Here is a 26,865-nt window from a genome sequence, read left to right as displayed (position 1 = left end):
ACAAATTTTTATAAGAATGAGTGTTTGCAGTCAACTTGGCCAGTTCTTCAAAATCATTCCTGCAATTCTGTTGTAATTATGATTGCAGTAACTATGTATAGAGGAATATAAGACTCCAGCTGGGTCAGACTAATGGTCAGTTCTACTCAGTCATCTTTGGCAATACTAAAAGGAGATGCTGTGTAGGGTGAAACAGTCCCTCTTTCAGTAGCCTCCCCTTCATGTTGATTAATTTGGTCACTGGACCATCTTGTGAATTCTGCTGCTGGGCAGCTGCAACTCACTAAAACCATGTTGGGGTGGTGATCAGACTAAATACATTTAGTGAAAAGGGTCCGGATCTTGTCTCAGAGGGCTCTTGGGTATCATCAAGAAGTAAGATACAGATCAACATTGCTGAAGTTAATTGAGAAAAAAATGGCTTATCTATAGCTCCTTATGTGACTATCTTCTAATCTGAGTTAAAGCAAATTGAAGAGCTACATGCTCATTTTTTGACTAAAGATATCTAGGGAGGTACCACCCAAGAGTACTGAGAGAGCTGGCGGAGGAGCTTGCCAAGCCACTCTCCATCATCTATCAGCAGTCCTGGTTAACAGGGGAGGTCCCAGAAGACTGGAGGCTTGCCAATGTGACGCCCATCTACAAGAAAGGCCGGAAGGAGGATCCTGGGAACTACAGGCCTGTCAGCCTGACCTCTGTACCGGGGAAGATCACGGAGCGGTTGGTCTTGAGAGTGCTCACAGGGCATGTGCAGGACAACCAAGGGATCAGGCCCAGCCAGCATGGGTTCATGAAAGGCAGGTCCTGCTTGACCAACCTGATCTCCTTCTATGACCAGGTGACCCGCCTAGTGGATGAGGGAAAGGCTGTGGACGTTGTCTACCTGGACTTTAGTAAAGCATTGACAGCGTCTCCCACAGCATTCTCCTGGAGAAACTGGCGGCTCGTGGCTTAGACAGGTTTACTCTTCACTGGGTGAGGAACTGGCTGGATGGCCGAGCCCAGAGAGTTGTGGTGAACGGCGTTAAATCCGGCTGGCGGCCGGTCACAAGCGGTGTTCCCCAGGGCTCGGTTCTGGGACCAGTCTTGTTCAATATCTTTATTGATGATCTGGATGAGGGAATTGAGTGCTCCCTCAGTAAGTTTGCAGATGGCACCAAGTTGGGTGGGAGTGTTGATGTGCTGGAGGGTAGGAGGGCTCTGCAGAGGGATCTGGACAGGCTGGATTGATGGGCAGAGGTCAACTGTATGAGGTTTAATAAGGCTAAGTGCAGGGTCCTGCACTTTGGCCACAACAACCCCCTACAACGCTACAGGCTTGGGGAGGAGTGGCTGGAGAGCTGCCTGGCGGAAAGGGATCTGGGGGTGCTGGTTGACAGCTGGCTGAACATGAGCCGGCAGTGTGCCCAGGTGGCCAAGAAGGCCAACAGTGTCCTGGCCTGTATCAGCAATAGTGTGGCCAGCAGGAGTAGGGAAGTGATTGTGCCCCTGTACTCGGCACTGGTGAGGCAGCACCTTGAATCCTGTGTTCAGTTTTGGGCCCCTCCCTCAGAAGGATGCTGAGGTGCTAGAGCGTGTCCAGAGAAGGGCAACGAAGCTGGTGAGGGGGCTGGAGCACAAGTCTTATGAGGAGCAACTGGGGTTGTTTAGTGTGGAGAAGAGGAGGCTGAGGGGAGACCTTATCGCTCTCTACAACTACCTGAAAGGGAGTTGTGGCGACGAGGGTGTTGGTCTCTTCTCCCAACTAACTAGTGATAGAACAAGAGGAAATGGCCTCAAGTTGCTCCAGGGGAGGTTTAGATTGGATATTAGGAAAAATTTCTTCTCTGAGAGGGTGGTCAGGCATTGGAGCAGGCTGCCCAGGGAGGTGGTGGAGTCGCCATCTCTGGAAGTGTTTAAAAAACGTGTGGATGTGGCGCTTCAGGACATGGTTTAGGGGACATGGTGGCGCTGGATTAATGGTTGGACTTGATGATCTTGAAGGTCCTTTCCAACCTAGTGATTCTGTGATTTCTTGTACCCAAGACTAAGGAAAGATGTTCTTTTCCAGAATTGCCTGTGCCAACTGGTGACCTGCCTGCCTCATGGACATGATCCTTTCTGCTTGCCAGTCCCCTGCTGCTAGAGGTTGCCAGCCCTCATTGCAGTCAGTGGTGGAGCTCTCTCTAACAATATCACCTCAAAATGAGTCTTATTAGCTCAGCTGAACCCTGATAGTGCTGCTTGGCTGCTTTGACTGCAGAGGGCTAAGGAATATCAGCATTGGGTCCTGCCAGCAGAGGTGGGGTGGTGCCAGCCCTTGCTGCTGGGGAGGGACGGCAGCAGGCACTAGGGCCAGCTGGTGTTGGTCGTGGTACTGCCATTGCAGTGGTTACCAGTCTGTGCTAGGGACTTCTGTCTGCAGTGATAACTGCTGCAGTTTGGTGTTTTGTCCGTGCAACACTTGTGTAATAGGTAAGTGCTAAAAGGACAGGAGTGTGTTTTCCTTTATATGTGTGTTTGTAATGTGTGTGACCCTTCTCTGCTACTTTTGTACTTATTGAACCTTTGAAGAACAAACTATGAAGGGTTTTTCTTAGTTACATTTTAAGCTTGCTGTGATAAAAGAAATTCCAGTAATATTTTGATAATTGCTTTCCCTTAAGAATGCGAATAAATAATAAACACATAACATGCAATACAATTTTGATATACTGTAATTAATTTTAAAAGTGATAAAAGGGAATTTTTAATAAAGTCTTTTAATTTATTTTCTTATGTTATCTTTAAAGTTACCTAATTTTTCTGAGAGCTTTTGAAAGTGACTCACTTGGATTGATTCCCAATGGAATTTTCCTCCCATACTAGATTATTGTAATTAATTATAAAATTGAGCTTAACCTTTCTAGGTTGTCAATATCTAAGGACAAATGTCACAACAAACAAAGGCTGGCTGTCAGGAAAGATTAGTACTGAATCTTGGGGGTATTTTGGGGGAGGAGAGGGACTGTCATTACCTCTCAGGTGCTGTTGGTATTTTGTTTTGGTTTTATAAATGATTACCACTTCTCTTTTCAGCTGGGTAAATGTATATATACAATTTGAACAAAAATGTTTTTAAAAAGTCCTAACAAAATAGACAAAGTTATTGACTTACATGTGCTTAAAAGATTTTACATGCAGAGTTAAACTGTGGATAGTTTGATGTCCTGGCCAGTGTATGCAATTTTAAAAGCCAGTGAGAGCAGAAAAGAACATCATTGTAATTTACAGTGAAAATTTGTTAGATATAAGCTGTACAGAATTCTTGAAATATCTGTGAAGTTTTTCCTTATTTTATGTTTTTTTCAGAAGTCCTCAACTACTGTGAACAAAACCTGCATCATGTGCATTCCAGTGTAGGCTTCATGGCATGCCCCGTTGCTTGGCTAAGAACAGATTATCTAACCATCTTTCTTAAGGATCTTGTGGAATAAGACCCTAAATTCTTGTTACTCATCATTTGCATTTTTAATTTGGGAGAAGACCTTGTAGAATTTGATTCACTTGTGTAGCTGCTGCAGAATTTGACCACTGTGTGTGCCCAGTGTCGATGCCTAAAAGGATGTCTCTTCTGCCGCAGGCAGAACCGACAAAAAATGACGGTGTTGATTGATGCAGGTACAAAACCTCCTAACACAGCGCTTTTCTCTTTTCAAGAACCAGTTTCAGGGCTGCTTGCAGAATACTACTGCTACTCCACTTTTGCTGAACGTTCATGTTTCTCAATATATCTGGTAGTCTGGAAACTTGACCTACTTAGTTAAAAAGGAAGAAAGATGAATTGTTGAGTAGATGAACAGAGTCTTTAAGTAACACATTTTGTAAGGGCATGCAGAAGTACTGCTTGGCCTTGTAATACCTCAGGTTGGACCCTTAGAAATGTGTAAGAGGAAGTTGATTGCAGACATGTAAATTATTCTCTATAAATTCTATATGCTTGAAACCTGCTCCTGCAATATTGAAAATCCCTATGACTGACTAATTCTACTTTTCCCCATACACCTATCTTTATATGTACACCTGTAAAATGGCAATGTATTTCTGAGTTAGGAATGGGGTGCTTAGGATTGCATACATGCTACTAGTCCAACTCGTAACTGGTTGAACCTACCATGCAGTTAGGGAGATCCTCTCAGATCTTTTGGGCTACTGCTCATCAAAGAGGAGGCAATAACCAGGCATTTGCTTAAGGAAGACATTACAATTTGAACTTTTGTAAGGATATATGTTCTCCAGTCAAAAGACCTAGGAATCGCTTCAGCTTTGCGATTTGCATCTGCCTGCCTGTTTTGTACTGGTGTGGCAGCTTTGTTCCTGTTCTGGGCAAACGCTGCTCTGGCAACTCTGTTATATGGCTGAAGTATAACTGGTCTCTTTTTCTTTAATCCTTCCTTGACCTTGAAATGGCTGCCTAAAGTTCTATAGCCTGCATTTCTATCTAGGGAATTTATTAGAGCTTTCTGGATTTACTGATTTCAAGTTCCAGCTTTGAGACTCTAAATAGCCCTTACGCAGTTTTTTCCCTTTTTGTGTGTGGGACATAATCCCCAGGGAAAAAGCATGAGGGTCTTAAACTATAAGTTGCTGTCACAGAACTCTGCAAGCTGGCATCCAAATTTTTCATAGTTACTGTTTCCAAACCTTTCTGAGATAGGAGGCACTTTTGATGTTAGCACCTGTGACACTGTCTCACATTTAGGGAGAAGCAGGAAGATACTCTCAAATTTGGGTGTTGAAGTGCCTCAACCCTGTGCACTTGTACAGGGGACAGAGTTTCCTCGGCTTTGGGTGCAGAACAGTAGCACACCAAAGCATGTAAGATCGTTGAAATAGATGGGGTTAAGTTGGGGAACTGAACAAAGATATCATCATCAATTAATCCATATCAGCTATGTTTAATAGTGTTCCATTACTTCTGCATTCATGCTGAGAGAAGACTACTTTCCTGTTGAATTTTTTTTTTTGTTTGAGGAAGATTTTGAGATCTGCCTAAGAGTAACAGGAGCCCAATGTTTTGTAAAAATACCAGGATGATCTGTATCTCAATATCTTTGTACTTGTCTATTACTTTTCAGGTTATGCCTATAATTTTTTTTCCTCAGAAATGCAAGCTGTTCCTTTTACAGGGATTTGTTTATTTCTGGCACACTTGTATCTTGATTTCAAAACTGAATCTAGAAATATTACAGTTAATTCAAATCACTTGATTAAAGCTAGGCATAATTTTTTATGGATTTAAATTCCATGGCTGGATTCTTTGATATCTAAGCAAGTGTCAACTCTGTCAGAAGGTTTTTCTGCTCCTGAGGAATTCATAATGCCACTCTCTTTGGTGGAATGTCTAGTATCTAGTAACAGTGAATTTCTCTAACTGCCAATTCTCGGAAGATTTGTAGGAAGTAAATTTACATTAAACTGTCCCATAGATTCAAGATGAGAGAGAAGAGAATGCTCCCCTCCCAAGTGAAATGCAACATATTACTGTAGGAAAATGAACTAATAATCCCACAGTTTGTTTATGTATTGCTGAACTTTGCTATGAGCAAAATGCTGTATTTGTAATAGGTAACATATTCCATGAGAGAGAGAATATTTAAAAGAAGGCAAAATCAAAGGTTATTGAACAATAAACCCTGGCTTACATTTTGTCAAATGTGCTCCCACTCATCTTTTGAGCATTGGAAATGAGCATTTTGCAACCATACTGTAGTAATAAGTGGCAGCCACTCCAGAGGAGAGGATTTGGTATTTACATAATGAACTTCAGTCGATGGCTTAGAGAAAATTATAAGAAAGATATCTGTTGGTATCTTATGCCATCAGTAATCAAGTGATAAGGGTATGTCTGACCCAAAGGAAATAAGATCTCATGGTAAACATGCAAGTCTGAAAATTCAAATATCATTTCCCCGTAACTCAGTGTTTCTGCCTTCCCTCACTTCAAACTTGGTAGCTGGAACCAGCAAACTCCAGGTCTGATTTGAAATACGTTTGTGGCATGTATGGTGTGGGGTATGACTGAGCTGACGCCTGCACAGCCATCAGGAATCTGGGCTGTGGGAATCTGGGCTGTGGGGTGTAAATTGTCAGAGGCGCTCACCTGGGTGCTGGGTTTTCGCAGAGCCGAATTGAGTTACAGAGCGGGGGGGCAGAAATCTGCTGGAAAATGTGTCAGCATTTCAATAATAACTCAAAGCCCTATCACTAGAAAAATCTTCTATTTTTAAAATACTAAGCTTCCTATTACAAAATCAAAGAAAATTACTGTTCTGAACTAGTGAAAAGGTCTCTTGCTTTAGAGAGATAAGATTCTCTCGGTATCTGGAAGGGCATGACATTTTCCCCTTGTTTGATTATATTAGGTATATTAAATATGACCTCAATGTTTAAGGTTGCTCAAGCTGCAAGAGTTCAAAAGATTTCAGATGAGATTTTTTCAATTCATTATGTTAAAGTTCTGCAGTAATTGTAAATAGTAATTCTTTTAAAGAACAAATAGTAAGAGGTCAAATAATCCATCTATATATGTGACTCTGTATTTCATTACAAAGGAAAGTTCACAGGAGAAGAAATGTAGCTATGGTTTTTAGAAAGACATATTTAAGAAGAATCATTGGTGAATAAGTTAAAAAAAGCTTTAATCCAAAGAAAAGTGTATAAACTTGTGAAACATTATTGATAATTCAGAAGATAATGAGGTACAAAGAATATTAGTTTTCAGCTATAGGTGTTCTCTCTTAGAAGGCAGACTTGATTAAATATCATCAGAGAGACAAGAGGAATGACCTTAGTGGTGTTATTGTTAAAGAGGGATGATTTTCTATCTGTTTGTAATTTAAGATTGGCAGGCTTATTTTTAAGTTTAAAAATCAAAATAAATAAATGAGCTTAATCATTCTTTATGTTGATTCCTGGTTATTCTGAGTCTTAAAATTTGAATTTAGGAAAAGACCAATGGATTTTCTGCTTCTACTAATTTTTGTTAAGTTTTGTCACAGGTATCTCCAGCTCTTTTCAGCTAAGGCTTTACAGTTCTCTTGCCTTTACCAATATTTGATTTTTTTTCTATATTGTGTCAAATTCTAATGTCCAGTGTCAGTAGAGGAATGTTAGCTTCTGTTTAAAAATAAATATATAAAAAAAAGAACTTAGTCTACACTTTCAGTTTAAGAGATGGGTTGGAAGCAGTAAGTTACACATACAAGGAAATAAATCCTTAGAAACCCATTCACCATTTTTAGTAGCACTGGTTTTCCTTTGGGTGGTGAGACTTGATTCATAAGCTCTGAGTTAAGCTGATAGTGCAGTTTTCTCGTGCCCCTAGGATGGGAGGGAAACCCTCCATGTTCTTACCATTGTTAACAGGCAGGTAATTTGTAGCAGTGGATTCCAGATGTTGCAGTTCCAGAAAGCATTTTTTTTTTAATGGCATGCCTCATACTTTTTAATTTACACAGCATTAACTAATTTTTCACAGATGTCCTAGCTGGAAGTTTAAGATGGTTTTCTGTATGTGAGTGTTCTCACCCTTGCCATCAACTTTGTGACTGCCAAAATTAGCTAGTAAAATTCATCCTTTTTTTCTGATTTTGCAGAAAGATACACGTTTCAGTGAGATGTCAAAGATAGTCCACATGAAAAAATGTGAGTTAAAATCAGGTTTCTGTTTAAAACATCTAAACTCTGAAATGAATATGCCAAATAGGAATAACTAAGATCCACGGGAGACAATATCTTGGGAGGGAGTTTGGCTTTTGCATCCAAAGATGGAGGGTACTCCCACCTTCATGGGCGTAAGTTTTCAAACCACCTATACACACTGTGAGAGCAGTGGTGGGGTGAAATCCTCCATCCTTGCTGCCCTGAAGAGGCTGGGAAGGAAGAGCATCTGGTAGTCCACACTAACCTCGAAGAAACTTCATGCTGAAAGGGGTGAGAAGACAAGAGGGCTGACGAGCTGCCAGCCTGGGCCTGCTGGAACTGCCCAGGCCCCTGCAGCACCAGGGGAACCAGCTGGGGAGCTGGGTCTGGGTTGAGGACTGTTGGGTGCAGCTGCACAAGGGGGCCAGGGCATTGACTGCATGCAGCACGAGCTGTGGTCTGCCATGGTCCCCTGCTGTGACACTGGCCAAGTCACTTTGTGCCTCTGCACTGGTTTCCCATCGCTTTTTGTTCCTTTAAGTGTCAAATGCTGTTTGACAGGGACTACCTTGTGCTATCTTTTTTTCTTGCCAGTAAAACACAGTCCTGATCTCAGCCGAGACATTAAGAGCTACTGTTATTACAAATAATATATCATTATTGTATCTTCCATTTTGTTAATCTCACTTCAGATTAAAGTGTCTGTGTAGTAGTTGAAATTATGGGGCATTGCTAGTATTTCTTAGCATATTAATGAGAAGAAAAGCACTTAAAAGGCCTGCATGACAAAAAAGTGTGAATGTGATTTTCCCTTTCATTTAATGAATTACTTTTTAATGGAATAGAGCTGGTTAAAATTTTCCACTGAGAAATATTTTTTTCCTTAAAATACTGTGGTTTGTGTGATATGCAGGAAACTTATTACTGGTTAAAAAGAAAATGCCAAGGTTAAGGTTTGGCATAGAAAATACTGAAACTTCTGCAGTTTAAAGAGTCGTTTTATTTCCATGGTATCAAAAACACAAATCAAAACAAAGTGAGTATTTTCATTTGGATGCTTAAACTATTGATTCCCAACAAAAATGTTGACTCTAAATCTCTTTGAAACTTTTCACAGGAAAAACAAAATACTTTGAGTTCTTCATTGCTTATGTGTATGAGAACCACATTGCTTTTCCAAACCACTCTGCTGTTAGTTGGTTAAAACTGCCTTAAATCCATAGTGACTAGATTTGAGGTGTATGTAATTTGAAGACATGAACTTTAGTGACATGATGTAATCTAAGATGGATTTTGCAGAAATCTATGCTGGGAATTTGGGTCTGCATGCTGTAGGAGACCTGGGAAACGTGGGGCACAGGAGAGAAAGCATCCTGTGCAGGAATGTGATCCAGCTGTGTTAAGCCCTCTGTCCAGCTCCAAAGGGTTCAAAAGGCATTTTTGTTTTATATTTTCATTTGCACAGAGTGGGGTTTTTTTTGCTTTTCAAAAGTTTAGAAAGGACTGAAATAGAATATTTTATTTCACAAAGTTGTGTTTTAAAGCAGTGCTGTTTTAGTCCATGGTGAGACCGGATCAATATACACAGTGCCTGGTGTTAAGTGAGGCAGCTGGCTCCGGCTCTGACTGCTGGAGGCATTTCAGGATTAATCCAGTACATTCACATTCAGTTGCTACAGTTTTAGGTTCTTCAGAATATATTCTACTGGACCAGGCTGTAGCTCATACAACTAAAGTTGATGTTAAATGTCATGCCTATACAACTTTCAACTTTTCATGTTTGATTGGACTGTTTTTTCTGAGGAAAATATCTTATCTTAGCAGTAGTTTTCCTGGAGCAATTGGGCTAAGGTAGAGAAAATTGTCCTGTTCTTGCATTGACATATACAACATAGTGGTGCAAAGGGACAGGGAAAATATTTGAAGTCATCTGTGGTCTGAAATACTCAGCAGATAGGCAGTTGTGACTCAGTAAGGGTTTTAAAGATGCAGAAAAATGCACAAACCAGCAAGAATCCATCTCACCCTGGTTATAAAGGAAAACTGAAGAAGGGATACCAAATTTAGTGCCGTGCAGGATGATGGATTCTGTGTGATAAAGGTGTCTGGTAGTACCATGCCCACAGTAGGATTTCTTTCATTGTCTTTTTGTGTTTGCTTGAGGATTTAAGTGTAGGTGAAAACGTTACAGATTACTTATTTGTGGATTAGAAAGGGAAGAAGTTTGTCTTACTATTGTCACTTAAAGCTGTTAGAGTAAACAAATGTGGCAGGATGCAGGAACGATGTCAGATCCACAGTGCACAAAGGATAAACACAAGTTTGCTTTCTCCTGGTCTTATATTAAATCCCTTATGAGAGGCTTCAGGAAGGGCAACAAAGGCAAGTGGCTGAGCGGTATTTAGTGTTCCGAACCCAGGATCCAAGGCACTGATGATTCCCAAGGCTTAAAAATCTCTTTTCAGTCTGTCTTGTCCAAGAAAAGACTCTATTGACAGTGATTTGTTGGTGCTGAATTCTTTTGTCATTTCCTTGTTTTAAGGGAACATTGTCTAGTAAAAGATCGGAAGACTCGGTTGTCTTCTCACTACAAGCCCATTCAAACTACCAAATAGGCTCAGCGTTCTATATACAGGGCAGATGTTCCACCAAAATCTCTGTAGCTTCAAACTCCAGGTATGTTTCTAAGTAAAAGTTTGGTTTGGCAACACTTCCATCACTTGCTATTTCAGCCTGTTTACAAGTGTGCCATAGTCCAGGTATCCAGTGACAAATCCATGACTATTGGCTTTCTGTTAGCAGTGTTCTTTGCGCCGCCTCGTAATTTGGTCATTCTTATGCACGGAACTAGTTTCCAGGTCCTGGAAAGAAGAACCCTTTCTCTCTCTTCCTCAGACACATTCTCTTCCAGTAAACACCGACCACAACGAGCAAGCAGACCTTTGGGCAATTGTAAATCAGTTTTTCCATTCAAACCCGGTTTTCCTTTCCCTTCCTTTCATACAGGTTGATAAAGTATGTGGACAGCCCAAACAACAAGAAGGGAACCTCTCATCAGACAATATAGTGCCAGTGAAGGAAGCGACTGAAACCCAGACATTCGTGATGGCTCACGCTAGTCTGAACAATAAAAGAAGGTAACCCTAAGCAATAGTTGCTTTGAAATAAGCTCTCTGCCTCACGGTTTGTGTTAATGGCTCCTTGCACCATAGTGTTTAGGTCAGAACCACAGTTCTGTCACCTTGTCTGTGTGCCATCCAGCCATTGACATCACTGATAGTTACACAGATGTGCTTGCGATATTACATTGCAGGTGTCTCCAAGAAAAGTTTTTTACAAAAGGCCAGACTTGATGTCATTACTTAACACTAAGGTGTTCATTATTTCCAGAAACTTTCCATGAAAATGATGACAGCTTTTTCTCAACAAAGTCTGAGTAACTTCCACAAATGAGTTTAAAAATACTTAAAATACAACTGCCCAGGTCTTTAAGGACTTGAGCTTATTCAGGCGCAGAGGTGGGAAGAAGGAAGGGGTGAAAAGGAAAGATTCATTGCCCTGACACAAAGTCAGTCCTTCATTTCACAGGGCTGGGGAGGAGTAATAAGATCCCTTGCAATCTTCTTGATTTGTTACATAATGAACCAAGAACAGAAGCATTTATGTTTAAGCTTGTTATGTCCATCCTGGCTTCTGTTCTTCAGCTGCGTGCCAGCTGAGACACTAGACATGGCCTTGGCATGAGTATCCCTGCTCACAGATCTCCTAGTCTTTCGTTCACTTTCCCTTGTGTAGCTCCTGGATTGGTTTTCTGTAAACTGTAAGTGGGGAGGGAAGGATGTCTTTGCAATCCTGCTCATGATACATGAGTTGATGTCAGAGTTAACTGACCATAAAATCACAGTGACGTATTTCTGGTTAACATGTTGTTCTCTGTAATACCAGTATTAATCTGGAACGGCTTCATGAAATGAGTGGAATCATGCTGGGCTTATACCTCTACCTGAGAACGGTATCTGGGGATATCTGCCTGGGGAGTCCATGTGTATCTCTATGTTGGATAGGTGGATGACAGACAGCAATATTAAAATTTCCATAGCCTGGATTGTGACATTTGAGCTGTGAAGATGAGGTTTTTATCCATTTCTATTATAATTTTCATCTAAGCTTGCGTGAAGGAAACAGTTTTAACCGAAACACTGCTTTAAAAAATAAAAGTAATAGCGGCAAGCTACGTTTTTTGAGGGATAGTGATATTTTTATCCCTTTGTAATTTAAAACCAAAACACAACAGTTCGTGCTACTGCTTGGAGATAATCAATTTTTACCATGCAAATCAGTGAAATAGCATTAGGGAAATTAAATTAATAAATTCAGCAGTAATAATCAAAAGAACAGTTGTAGTACAATTAACAAAATATGCTTTTAAAAACACAGTGCCGTAGGCCATCTTCTGTATAACTCATTGACTTCACTGGGACTTATATGCTGGTAACCAAAAAGGCAGAATTACCAACCTATTAACAGGTAACCTCTTAAACATTTGCAAATTAATGTCTTTAATGGCAAGCAGTTGTTCTTCACCTGAGGATCTGCTCCCTCCCCTTCCCAACCATCTAGAGTTATTTGGATATTGACTTTTTAAAAATGTAAGACCTGTAGATGGAAAAGAAAATATGTTAAAACTAATATACCATAAATTAGACAGTTTCCCAAAATTGGTCTGCACACTGAAAAGTAATTTATCAAAAAATCTAAACTGAGGTCCTCCTTAGATAATTAATATAAAACATTACTGAAATAAGTGTTGATAGGTATTGCGGAGAGCCTATGCACCAAAAATGAATGATGGAGCCATGCCATAATTAGTAAGAAGTGGAAAATATTTTTAAGTTTTCCATAACTTCCTATAAAACACATGGTATGAAGCTTATACTTTGCTTCTTGGAAATGATTGTGAGACAGTAGATAGTGAAACACACAGTGATTGGCTACATCACTGTGTTGTTCATAATCTGTTATTTAATCACAGATGATATCAATAAAATGCAATTTTAGGTAATAAAATTTTATAATGGGTGGGTGGAATCATTCCTGCAGTGGATTGTGTAAAATGCACTTAGAGTGACAGATAACTGCTACAGGGGAACTAGATTATGACAGCGATTACATGAATCTTTTTTGGTGACATTCCTTCTGGCCATTTAAAAAATGAAGAGCAATAATGTCAGCTGTCTGTCAGTTTAGGTGCAGGGTCACACAGGGAATTGGCCTGACTGATTCTGTTGGTCTGTGTAGTAGACATCCCTGTAAGTGAGCCTTAATTCAAGGCGAGTATGGAACATGACTCCTGCCTTTTAGTTATTCTAACAAGAAAAAAGGAAAAAAAAAAAGAGGGATGAGCCAGCATTCCCCAAGTAAACAGAAAAGCCATAGCTCATTCCCTTAATGTGTAAAAATATTCCCAAGCTTAAAGAAAAGAACCAGTCTGGTTAGCACATCTGTAGTAGAAACCACAATAAAGTGGCCTCTCATCTCTTCTGCAGTACCTGCTTAGAGATGCCCTTAAAAGACCTAGTGCTGAACGGCTTATACCTACGTATGTATGTTTGCTCCAAAGGTATTACATCTTTGCAAGGCCAGTTAAAAAATTAAGCTCCTTTTCCAAGGAGTTTGAGAACCTCTGGTTTCAGCTTCTCAGTAGAGCCAAGGCTGCTCATGCAGTTGAAAAGTGGGACCGTTAAGATTGTGTCCCTTTGCCTGACTGGTCTTTCTTCTGGGTGTGTGTTTTTTGAGTCTGGCTGGAGGCAGTCCTTCCCACCCTCTGCTGCTCTGCACAGCGTGGTCCTGCATGGTCCTGAAGTCATGTAGCAATTGGATCCTCTTTTATGGAAGTTGAACCCTTTTCTGCTCCTCTTGCTCTCATGGGTTCCTGGGAGACTTCCCATCTTTATTTTCCCCTGCATTCCATTCCTGCATATTTTTTGTTATGTAACACTATGTGTCAGGGATAATAGTGTAAGAAACTGGAACTTGAATAAATGTTGCATGGTCTTGTAGGAAACGTTTTTCTCTGATTAAGCTGAAGAGCATAGATTTGTTTATTAGTATCATTTTTTAATTACACAATAATATTCCAGGATTAACTGAAACTGGCAGGATTGCTGCTGTAGTCATTTTTTTAATATGGAGGTTACTAGAACATGTAGTAGAGATGACAAGAAAATGGAAACCATATGATGGTACAGGGAAAGTACATGGCACGTACAGAATCTCAATTAGTAAATTGGATTGTTATCACAGAGTTCAGCACAAAGTACTGTTCTGGTCAGGGTCTGGACTCCTAGCAAAGTTGAATACCTGCCTTCTAGCATGTCTGCTAGTTCAAACCACTAAACATAGACTGGTTACAGATCTGTATATAAAAATGTTATATTTAACAAAGAACTATAATGTGATACTAGGTCGTAATTGGAGGAGACAGGCTTTGAAATGATAATTTCTGGGTTTTCTTTGTTATACTGTGAACTTACCGATCTTTCGTACATCTTAAAATAAACAACTTTGAGTTTCTTTGGGGATGTTTGAAGTCGATGGCATCTATTTTGTTTAAAATTAACTATTGAGTCAGGCAACACATAATTTTATTAAAATTTTGAGTATTGAAGTGTTAGTACAAAATAGATTATTAATGCCAGATGCAAATTAACTTACTGTTTAGCTTTATACTGAATCAAACCTTTCTGATTGACTGAAGACAGAAGTTTCAGCAGGTCCAGATTTTCCCGGTTGCAGATTTTCATTTCCTTTTTTGACTGGCTGTGTTGGAATCACTGCTTCAGTGATGGTAGGTGACACTCACCTGATGATCAGTGCAGGTCTGCCCTCTCCTGTGGCCACCCCTGCCATAAGCTCCCAGAAAGTACAATGGCAAAGCCACCATCGTCTGGGTGTCCTCAGAGCTGCTGAAGGTGGTGCTTACTCTCTCCAGTAAGTTAACTGGATTGGACCTGTCTGCAGGCATGCATTGCTCCAGCTGTTGCTGTTACTTTGTACTTGAGAGTATGGATGTAAGAAAGAGCAGAATGTGGTATCAAATCATGTAAGTGGAAAATTGCTTCATGATGCTAATGTTAAACACAATGTTTAATGTTAACTAAGGGACCTTGGAATATCCATGCCATAAAATGCATTTGTACTAAATACCTACCAGGGTTATTTCTACAGTTTTTCCTCCAATACAACCTTAGAGCCTGTCTCTCCTGTTTTGCAAAGCTGGTCTTTTTTTCAGTGGTACAATCTGACCAGAAATGAACAGCAAAAAATATCTGTATTCACATTACTTATTAACAGACAGAAAATTGCTCATTGTACCAGAAAATGAACACTGCTCGTTTGTATTCCCCTTCCCATGGTGCTCATTCTAAACTGTTTGCCATTGTTTTCTTGGATAGCCTCACACATTTACAGTTCTTCCATTTGGTATCAGTTACAGTTAATTTAAGTACCGCTGAATTTATTTTCAGCTTTTTGCTGTGTGCTGCATTTTTAATTGTGCTCTTATTTGAAAACGATTGGGAGAAACGCTCTCGGCTATATTTTTTGAAGTATTGCATTGATATTTTTAATTGCATCTATACTTTGGAAAAATCTCATGACAATTTTCCTCCTTATTTGTTTTCTTACATTATCCTATGCATGTGCTTGATGACCTTTCTTTTAAATAATTTTTACTTTTCTCTTTTGTTTCTCATTTCTTATCCTCATTTGCCTGAATTCCTGCTTCTCCCCTCCTCCCCAACCTCTCCTGATTGATGCTTATTCTCCCCGGCCTATTCCAGTTCTCTGCCTCTGAAAGCTTCAAAGAATGACAAATCAAGAAGTTTGAAAAAAATCTCTCGGTAAGAACGAAAACAAGATGACGTACTTTGTTTTCTCTACTCTTAGCTCATCTCCTTTGTAAGCTGCTGTTTCGTCTGTAATCTGGGAATTGGCATACTTTTGATTACTGCTTTTATACTGTGGGTTGCTGGGAAACTGTACGTTTTCTACCCTAGTGTGTTTAGCTTTATACTGATGAAACATAAATATTTTCATTTGTTAAGTTTAAGAGTTGGACACAGAATTTTGGATTTGCTAAGATACTACTTTGAAATGTCAGAGCCCTGTTCTGCTGAAAATGCAAAGGATTTTAAGCCTCTTGGAGTGGGCAGAGTAAGACAAGCTGTAGACTCTGAAAAGGGTGCTCTTTTCCGCCTTGAAAGAAAACTCCATTTTAGAACCCATAAAACCTTTAGCATCTGTATCACCTTTCATAATTGATACTCTTAGGCTGTTTTAGCAGGTAGGTGGCCTTTTGTCTGAGCCTAACGTTCCTGTATAAATACGTAGAGCTCATATTCATAAGTTCATGGTCAAGAGGTAGAAATACCAAATGCTTTGCCATAAGCCCCCAAATTCCTGCTTTTTTCTTTTCTTAAAATGACAGCTTTCCTGCATTGTTAGTTCCTTAGGACCGTGTGATGACTAATTTGTCTAGAGCAGGATTTCATCACACATGAGATAAATGGGATGGTTAAATGCTTTTGTGAAAGCATAAAGACAGCTGTGGGGAGAGATGACCACTGCCTAAACCTTGTAGGGCTAGATACCTAGCAGTGGGCTTTGATATTGTTTAAAGCATCTGTTGCTCTCAATAATAAATCCTGACTGTTTTTGTGCCAAGCTCCATCCAGCTGCATCCCCAGGCACTTCTTCAGCACAGTGTCCCCTTACAGCCTGCCAGCCAGCAACATTATAAACCAGAAAGAGTCCTTTGGCCTTCCCAATCTGAGACAAGCAGATAGCTCTGTGATAGCTTTAGCTCAGTTCTTGTGTCCCACATCTTATTCTCGATATCTTTAACATCTTATACCAAACACTCCTTACCGTTTATCTGTATGGCTACCTCAGCCAGATAGATATTGTAGGTATAATCAAATTATAAAAGAGGCAGCAGCTTGCCCACAAGGCATTTTTCCATACACACATGATCAGAAATGGGCTGTTTGTACTGGCCAGTAGTTTTGGTTATTTGCCAAAGTAGCAGGCACAGCCTCTTAACAGCTGTGAGCTGCCAGACATAATGAGAGAGAAATTTCTTTCTACTAAGTTGATGTGGATAGTGATGATGGGGAGGAATTGTCCCCACCACATCTCAAGGAGATGACTTTCTGTGCTGTTGTTGCACATGTGGGGTACTTACAGCCTATTGCAGGCTTTGTGATAGGATGTTAGCTTTAGGAAGCCTTTTCTACCCAGGAGGTTGTTGACAGTGTGCTTTCATGTCACATGTGCAAGAAAAGGAGAGAGATTCACTTCCAGTAACAGAGAAGAAGCCCACTTTTTTAATGATGATGTTTTCTCATTATTTTTTAAATCTGTTTATAGAGAGACAGTAGGTATAGACTTTTTTCAAATTTTGTGTGAGAGGTGTTAACGTAAGACTAAGTAAGGCTGGATGATGCATAGGAGTAGAAATACACTAGAAATAGAAATTCATCAACTTGGGTGACACAATTACTGTAAGGGTTCTAAACTCTTAAATCTTTTGGAGGGGTAAGTTGACAGGGGTCTTAAACCATAAGTGAACTGTTCTGTTGTTAAATATGTTCTTCCTATGTTACAGAGAGTTCATCAATTACATGAAGCGATCCCGAACCTTTTATGCCTCCATAGCAGAAAGGCTGTGTGATGGAGACCTGGTGATGAGGGACAGCTCAACCTGTTGGAATGGAGAAGATGTTGTCGAAAGGTAAAGTTAGGAGTAAAAGTTTTCCCTAATGGTGAAAAAGGTGACTTCATATTCTTCTGATGGTTCAGAAACATTCTGAGATATTGTAGTCATCATCAACTGTCTCCTTCAGAGTGAACTCAATGCTTAATTGAGCGAGGGTTTTGCTAAAATAGGTCAGTAATGCTGTTTTAGGTATCTGTATTAAATATAGAGGAAAACTTCCTTGAAGGGCTGCTTTGAAGAGTTTGTTTCTTTCACTATAGACATACAGCTCTCTGTAGAGAGATCTTACCCTCTAAAGCTCAGTTAGCAAGCAGTACCTCCGTGACTGACTGGAGGTCCCTTCCAGTCTCCTGTTTATAGGCTCATTAGTGCAGAGCTGAACATCATGTTTGGCCATAATTACAAAATATGTAGCTCTTCCTGCAAAGGTGTCAGAAAAATAGTGATCAGACCATTATGCTTTTAAAGGATTTCCCTGCCATTTCTTTTCAAAGTTTCTGACATAGCACTTTGAGTAACAACTGTTTTTGGAATTGCCCAGCATCCTTACCAGAGCATGTTCTGCAGGAATTCTTATCAAGTAACTATAAATGCACTGTTCCATGAGGATGGAGCAGCTAGAAGCTCTGTAGGGTGAAAGATCTTTCTAGTTTGTCAGCTAATTTTTTTTCCCGCTCTGTATTTTATCACAGCTTTTCCCATCGCCCTTTAGAATCCAAACTGGAAAATACACTTGCACTCTCCATGAGCTAAACTTTTTGCTGTCATTTCTCTTACTCTGCATAAAATGAGGCAACATTGCCCTGAGGAGAAAGAGGGATTCAGAATACAACTACATCTGTTACTATCACTGTCAAAGTATGCATCAGTTTTTGCAGTGAGATCTGGTTGGAAGTGTGCCAGTGCATGTTTTCCAAAAATGTCTTTTTGTCAAAACAGAAACATTCCATGGGATTGTGTTGGCTTTCATGATGTTACTTTTTGAAGTATATTTTGTGGTCTGTAGCAGTTCTTAAAACTTCTAGCATTCTGTTTTCTTGCTTTAAAACAGTTTTCATGATTGAAAGTTGTTTTGTAGGAAAAGATGGAATAATTCCAATGTGGAACAGAGAGAGATGTTACAATTATAGGCTGTTTCATTAAAGGGAGTTCTGACTCCCACACTGCTCTGCTTGGATTTCTTATCTGTAAATAACTTCAGCTTAATTATGTCTGAGATATTCAGAGATAAGTATGTCTAACACATTCAAAGATAATGCTGAAGTTCAATATTTTGATGTATGCTGGCATTACAAATTAATTACAGAAGCACATTTGAAGATTTTGGCAACAATGCAGTATTCTAAATATTAATGTATAGTGATTGTAATAATGATTGAAGTTTTTACTGTAAAAGTAACAGAGAGGAAGTGGGGAGAATATCAGTATTTCCATTTCAGAATCCCTTTTGCTGGTAACATGTTGCTGGATACACAGTTAACTTTTAAAGCAAACAGCTTTCTGGCCAAAAGAAGAACAAGAAAAGCAAAAGCAGGAAAAACTTTTGCTATAACAATTCTCTGAACAGAAAATTAAAGCAAAGCTTAGGTTTAATTTTTATCTTATTTTATTTTTTTTTAAAAAAAAAAAAAGGCAAGCCACTTAAATTGCTGATATACATGTTTTTGAAAGGCATGAAAGGGAAAGCTGTTGTTTTTTTCCATTGCCAGTCTGTAACTTTCCCAGAGCTGGAGACATGTGGAAAAGTTTCAGGTCTTAGAAGGGTAGGAAGCTGGGAAAAGTGGCAGGGAAAAGACTAATGAGACCCTTCATATTTGAATTAAAAAGCAAAAACAAGGGGGAGGAAGAAAAAAAGCCAACCACCACCTACACCCCAACAATGACATCCACCAAAAAAACCCACCACCAAAGCCTGAAGTGTATGTTTGTAGGTAACCTATTAAATGGGCAAATTAGAAAACAAAAGTTTAAATTCCCTTGTTTAATCAAACAGCTATATGTATATATTTTTCAGTTCTGTCACAGTATTGATTCCCTTAAAAGGAGGAGACTTTCCGGGCAAGCTGTTCTGCCAGCAATGCTATACAGGAGCACAAACATGGTGCCTGCTTGCTGGCAAATTTTACTCCTTTCATCATCTGTTTTATAGAGTGGACTTGTCACCAGTTCTTCCCACATGAGACATAAACCTGTCCTGGTGATGCCTGAAGATGCATTTGTCTTTGCTCTTTCTCCTTTCCCAGGAGACCAGAGGATTAAATATCAGCAGTAGTAAACAGCTCTGAACTCAAAATAGAGCCTTTTTCTTAACTCTGTATGAGAAAATAGATCTCCCCAATTAATCTGATGGATCTCTTGTGAACCTGAGTTTAAGGTTACTCAGGCTGTGGAACTGGCAAAAGCTGCGGTTCCTGTTTCCTTGATGCTTCTTGCATTTCATAATGCTATTTGAAAGCTGAGCGATATTTATGCTGCATGCTAATTGGCATTCAAGCTCTTTAGGGAAAAACAAACTCAACCTTTAAATTTGACACACAAATTTGGCCTGAAACAATATGAAATTATTACTCAGAAATGGAGGTTGTGCGTTCAATTAGTAGAGAGGGCACTTGAGATCTGTCAGAGGATCTGATAAATAGGATTCTCATGGTACTTTTTATTTTATTAAAATTCTCTGGTTTGGGTTTTATCATGTTTAAATCAATGCACGAGTGGGCAAAAAAGCTTGTGCTGCCAGTAAATACATTATAAAAAGAGACAGGTTGTTTCCACCAGTTTGAGGATATGCTTCTGTGTTGCTCTTCTGATGAACAGCAAAACGTGACTTTACTAGGAATCCTCTAGTGTCAGTTCAGGGCTTTTGGAGACATTACAAATACTTACACCAGGAGTACTGTCTTACTCTTTTGAGCAACTTGTTCCTGGAACAAGACTTCACATAAGAAAGAGTCTGTGAGGCTAACAAATGGTCTGAGTATAAAAAGGGTGCTCAGAGAAGATGAGGCCAGAGCAGAAAAACTGGAAAAATATTTTGCAAAATGAAGCAAGCTTGGAGAAATTTCTGTGCTGGAACCTTTCGTTCCATCTGCCAGATGGCTCTCCCAATACCATGTCAGCAGAAGAGATTGCAGGAGAAGTTGATACCATGAATCATTATGCACTGCCAGGACCAGACACCATTTGCCTAAGAACTCTGGAAGGACTGAAGAGTTAAATGGTTGAATTACTCATTGTGATAATGTATTTTCTTTAAGATTGCTCCAATAGCAGATGATGGAAGGATGTGAAATCTGAAGCCATTATTGTATAGTTATCAAAATAAGGATTTCAGAAAGATGTGGCTGATAAACTTGGTATGTGACAGTAAAATCTGTAAAAGCTATAAGCAGATGAATATGATACTTATGGAAAGGAATCAACATATTGAGAGTCTTTAGGAGGAGATAATAAGCGTGTGAACAGGGTAGAATGCTATAGTTTGCTTGGATTTCTGATATGTATTTGATAAGGTCCTTCACAAAAGGCTGGTAGCGATGAAACTTAAGGGTAGGTAATAGGTGGTCATAAGTTACAGTAGAAAGAGGTCACCAGTGGCAGTGCATGGGGATTTGTGCTGGAACCCGTGCTGTTCATCTGTCATAAAAGACCTGTGAAGGGGACTTAATACTGAGGTGGCAGCATGTGCTGATGATCCTGAGTTATCCTGGGTACAAAAGACAAGTGTCACCTGTGGTTAATTGTGGGAGGAACTGGTGATGTGGAATGACTAGGCAATAAAATGGCATATGAAAATCAGCGTGGGCAAATGAAAGGTGATTCACATGAGAAGAACAATCCAAATGTTATGTACAGAATGGTGTGCACTGAGGTGGCTTTTGCTGCTCCAGGCACATGGCATCTGCAGTTCTGCTGTCCCCTAGGCTCAGAAAGATGGAGCATAACTGCAAATGTACAGAGGGAGTAACAAGGAGTAGGATCAAGTGCATGAAATGGGTCCTGTATGTGGGATGGCAGGCGCTGCAGCCTGATACAGAAAAGATAGAAGGAGAATATGACAGTGGCCTATAAGAATCATCTGTGTTGTGGAGATGCTGAATAGAGATTTGTTGTTCACCGTCTCTTTCATTACAAGAACAAGGGACATCTTCTTAAATTAATAAGTGACAGCTTGAAAACCAAAGTAGATATTCCTTTGCTAAACTTCTGGTTAAGCTGTGAAACTTCTTGCCTCGGGATGTTTGGATGTTTAAAAAAAATGGATGAATTCATGAGCAAATTCAGCTCATAGAAGAGCAAGTTGTAAAAATGACTATCTGAGCAGATACAAGGTGCCACATCAAAGTCTCTTTGTCTAAGACAAAGGTTAGACAAGGCAAAAGGTTAGACAAAAGATTTCCCCTGGTCAGCTGCTCCCATGGACTTCTCTTCTGTATGGGCTAAACTACAAGAACCTTCCTCTCCTCAGCAACATCTCTTCAACTAAGCTAAATGCTGGTATTGAATCATTTTCTCCATTCTCCCTGGCCACAGTAGCTAAACAGGATTTGCTATCAAAGGTCTCAGCCTCATAAATGGCAGACTAGTACAATACAGGGCCCAAGCACTTTCCCAGCAGCTCACCTTGAGACTTTCTGTTGATGTCAGATTTACATTTTTGCAGAAAACATGGATTCCCCTTTAGAACTCCTTTTGATGAAGTTTGGCTTTTTGTGAAGTCTTAGTTGCAGTAGAGTAGCCTTCTCAGAGACTGCTCTTTCTGCTGCTAGAGAAGGGGAAAGGAGATGTGGTCTCACTGGCAAGCGTTCGGGGTGTGCTTGAGTACAACAGATGAGTAATCCTGAGTTGGGAATAGCACTTTAGGGGAACAGTGGGTGTGAATACTACATTAAAGTTAGATAATCATTCAGCCTTTCCATGTCTGCCTGCCTGCTTATCTCTTGCAGTTTCTATTTCAAGAGAGATGAAACAATCATAAATAATAAATAGACTAGCAGTAATCTGTGTATTGAAGAATTAAAATATTGTGAGTGTAGTTGGTGTTCATTATAGCCAACTCTAGGCACTGCATACGCTCTTCCACTCTTTCCCCATGGCTGTGCCATTAGCTCTCAGAAAGAGGCTGATTGCAATCTGAAAACTGACTGCAGTGCTGCTGCTCAGGCTTCAAGGAGGCTGGAATGTGGATGTTGCTCAGGGGCACGTTCAGCAACCTCAGCACTTGCCTTTCAGATGTCAGTGACAGCTACCTCCTTTGTATGTCCAGGCTTAATCCTGAAGCAAAGGCAATGTTGCAGTATTGCTCTGCATCCTCCGAGCTCTGCTAAAATGTTCATTCTCAGGGCAGCCACCAAAGAAGTTCCCCAGTTGTCATCACATAAATGGACACGTGCCTTTAGCATAACCATTTCAGAGATACTGCTGTCACATGAACGTGTCAGGATCTTGGGATTTTTGCAAGTTGAGAGGTCTGCTCATGACTTGTGTTAGACCACAGCTGGCTGTGTGTGGGGACTGTCCCACAGAGGAATATATGCTAAAACCTCTTATGTTGCTCCTACATTTATAATATAAATATAATTTATATTATAAATGTTGTCATTTTATGAGTTGAAATTTAGAGGCTGACAGATGCTAGTGAGAATTGTAAGATTGCTGCTACCATTTAAAATCTTCTTCCTTTATACTTGCAATTACTTTGCTATACTCTAAAACGCACACCATCTCTATTGTGATGTTTCAGTAAGCAAAAACCAGCTTGAGACTTATAGCAGGAAAATGTGAGCCAGTAATGAAGAAAATTAAGTGACTGGCTTCATTATTAGCAGTGGTGGATGCTTCGGATCTCTGTAATAAAGCCTCTTTTTCTCAGGTGCTGAAATATGATTTTAGGCTTTGTCTCTAGTGCACAACAGCCATGGATCTTTAGGGATGGTGCTGATAACCCAATGACCACACTATCTGTACTTTGGTGGTTTTACTTCAGACTGTCTCTGGTGCATTCCTGAGGACTGAATGCCAGTAGCATCTTGAAGTGCATCCTTAGTTTCGTTGAAGAAGAATCTGTTTCTGAGACTGCTCTGCAATATAAGCTGGAGTATGAGATTTAATTGAAAAATATAAACCTCATCAGAACTAACAGGATAATTCACCTGGACACCTACCTGCATTTGAAGTTTAGGGTCTGAAACTTCAACTGCCTCAAATAATAAGTACTTAGAGACTGTACTTAGTGTGTGTATAAAGAATATTGATGCAGTTAGTCTATGGTGACAATTTTGGTAGCACATTGCTCCTAACAGTGAGGTGGTGTGGTGCTTTAGAGCGCTCAGACTGGGCTGGCTCACAGGTTTGCTGCTTTCTGAAGAATTCGGCAGAAATGTCCCATCCCAGAGCTGAGCCAGCCTGCCTCTGCTAGATGTGTGAAACCTAATGAGATCACAGCAGGTACTGATGTGGCTGCAGGTGGTAACCTGAATCCAGGCTCTTGGCTGCTTTTGATGCTATATTTTCCATTTACAAAAAAAAACCCCATTAGAACAGTGTCAACCTTCAGGTTGACTCAGAAAAAGGTGGCTTTCAAAGGTGTGGCAGAGAAATTCTTCCTTGGAAGAAGCAAAGCCGAATCATGACCATGATGTGCAGCAGCTTTACATGACTTTTTCTAAGCACAAGGTTGTGACACTTCAAGGTCAGTGAGACATTTTACAACTTATAATTGCTCTGTGGGTGTGCAATTTGTTTTAGGAGTTATTGCTACTTGATGCCTAACTGTGGAACAGGTTGAAAGTTTCTACATAATTCGGAGGTTGAAGAAAGGGATGTTACTATTTTTGAGAGTGACAGGATTGTTAGCTGCTTCAGAGATTTTTCTTTTTCCAGGCTCCTGTTCATGTCAAGTGCTTATTTTTTCACACACAAAGTCAGAGTTAGGAGGAGGTCAATTAACAAGAGTTTGGGCAAGCTAGTAGTGGCAGAATAGTTTTGAAAACCTGAGAGCTAAAAATATATGAAAGGAAGAGTAGGTTTACTAAATGGCATGTACTGATGCTTGTGTCTTAACAAATCTAAGGCAATTCTGTTTCTCGTCGTATTTTTAGAAGTCTTCAGGCAAACATTAGTTTGACTAGCCATTACAAGTTTTGATGGAATGAATCTCTAGCGAAACAGAGCAGCTGTAGTGGTTACTGTGGCCTGCTGGTCTGTACTGCATTTGTGAAATGGTTTAGTGAAGTCACGAAGAAATAGTAGACTGTGTTAAGAAGAAATGAACGTTGCTGGGATTATTTTTTTGTTTGCCACAGTCATGAAAATATTTCCAAATTAATGAAAAGCTGCCTTAAATCCTGATAGTTAATCAGTGTTTCATCATGTTCTGACTAGGTCTTCAAAAAACATTTTTGCATTAATATTTCTGGTTCTAAATCTGATGTCTTGGACCACTCCTTCCTCTTTTGAAATAACAAGGTGTGTTCCTGTAAGAACAGAATTGGGAAATCCATGTCTTAAAGAGCAATGCTTTGCTTCAGACCAAAATCTTTATTCTTGTAATTGCACTTAAATGACAGATCTCTGTTAAGTTGTCACTATTTGCACTGAAGTTTAAGACTGTTTATAATGTTTTTTTATAGACCACAGAAAGAGCAAAATAGTGGTAATGTTTGTTTATAATATAAATTTATATTATAAATTAGGGGACAAATAAACCTGAGAAGCTTATTGCCCTTCCAGGTTTTTGCATTTACTTATTTGGTACAACTATGTTTTGAACAATGAGACATCTGTTTCTGTGATCAGCTCCTTATCGTACAATGTTTAATAAGCAGACTGTATAAGTTTGATTTCTCAGAATACTTTTGGGAAAAGCAGTCTTCCATACTAATTTTTTTTCTTTCGGGCAAGACAAGGAAATACTGAAATGTAGTTACAAGCGCAAACAAGTTGCATGCTAGTGAGTTTGAAGCACGCTGTTTCTTCCATAGCCTTAGCTGTTATTCAGCCTGGCTTCATCATTTTGGGTATTCCCATTTTTTAAAACTGAAAAACAAACCCAAATTTTCTCCCTATTGCTGAAAATCCACAGCTTTGGGAGAAACCATGAAATTATGACTAAATGTGAATTATTTTCAAATATGGGAATACTGGAAAAGGAGAGAAAGGAGGGGAAGAATTTCCTTCCCTGTTGCTAAGGATCTTCTTTTCTCATTTGTAGCAACTGAAGCATTTTTGTACATGTGACTGGTTGTCCCACCAAATCCCTGTGAAATGCTATCGTTATTTTTACTTGTAACTAAAGATTTGTGCATATATGTAGTATCTATAACGAGGAATTAGAACTAGCATTATAAAGAACAGCTGTAAGTGTGCTTTAAGCCACTGTAATATTTGTTATTTTTCTGTCTCTTTACTCTTTTTTCCATCTTTTAGGCTTAACAGTTGTTGAGCTCTAACCAAGTTGGAACCTGTATGTAATAGTTGGATCAGAAGATCAAACTTAGCTTTATTTGGAGTGAGGAAAGAAAAACCTTTATGAAAATGACTCTAGGGAATTTTGTGTTTGCCTCTCAATTTCAAGAGGAAATTTCCTGAATTTCCAAATGAAATGGTCTTTTTCTTATTGCCAGTTAGCTTGAACTGAAATAGTCTTAATGGTGGTAAAAGTAGTAGAACGATTCTGCTGGTCAGACACATCTTTCCATTGCACAGGTACAGATCCCATCGTTGTTTCAGATGTGTCTCTTCAGGTGTGTATGGGTGGATTTTATCTGGAACGGGTTTCTCTGAATGTGGAAGACTTGCCATTGGTATTGCATTAAAACGCTTGAGACAGGTGAAAGTCTTCATTCCCATTTATTCAAATCTGCCTTGGTTTTGTAGTGCGATGAGGAGTTAAAAGGTAGTGGAAACATGTTCATGTTAGTAAAGTCTACAAGTTTGACATGTAGTAGCCTGACTTGGCATGGGGGAGGTCATTTTACAGCAATTGCTTTTCAGATTGGAGTCACTTTCTTGGGAAATTTCATGTATAACATTTTGGAGTTAAAAACTTGCATATAAAAATGGCTTTTAAACCAGATTACTGGGAATTTAAGAGAAGAATGTTTCGTAACACTCTAGGAACCCACACGACTTTTCCTTCCTTCTGTCCTTTGCTTGTTTTTCTTGGAATTTTGCATTAAGTGGAGAGATTAGGGAACACCTGTCCACGGGCTTGAGCAGATCATGTCGTGGGTTGTTAGGCTCTCAGGGCCTGTGCAAGCTGGCTGAGAAGAGAAGTGGCAAAACACAGTGACTTCCTTTTCTCAAAATGTTTTCCTTTAGAGACGTTCAGTTTTTATGAGTTTAGCACTTTCATTGTCCCCTTTCTCATTTCCTTAGGCTCTAGCAAGCAGCCATCTGGATATGGAAAACAGAGATAATCATTT

At 39.6% G+C, this 26,865-nt stretch overlaps 1 protein-coding gene across 1 annotated transcript in view; it reads left to right on the top strand.

The window, feature by feature from the left end:
• LOC309407978 (glypican-5-like) overlaps positions 1-26,865 on the top strand; it is a gene marked incomplete at both ends in the record, with an annotated part of 392,803 nt that overhangs the window by 126,129 nt on the left and 239,809 nt on the right. Inside the window, 3 exons of the mRNA XM_082003668.1 lie at positions 10,672-10,802; positions 15,507-15,566; positions 17,333-17,458. Coding sequence (XP_081859794.1) covers positions 10,672-10,802; positions 15,507-15,566; positions 17,333-17,458 — 317 coding nt within the window. The remainder of the gene's footprint in view (positions 1-10,671; positions 10,803-15,506; positions 15,567-17,332; positions 17,459-26,865) is intronic.

The sequence above is a fragment of the Phaethon aethereus genome, assembly GCF_964289735.1.
Source record: "Phaethon aethereus genome assembly, chromosome: 9".
Classification (NCBI taxonomy): Eukaryota; Metazoa; Chordata; class Aves; order Phaethontiformes; family Phaethontidae; genus Phaethon; species Phaethon aethereus.
Note: the sequence above shows the minus strand (reverse complement) of the source record. Positions and strands in the feature narration are given on the sequence as shown.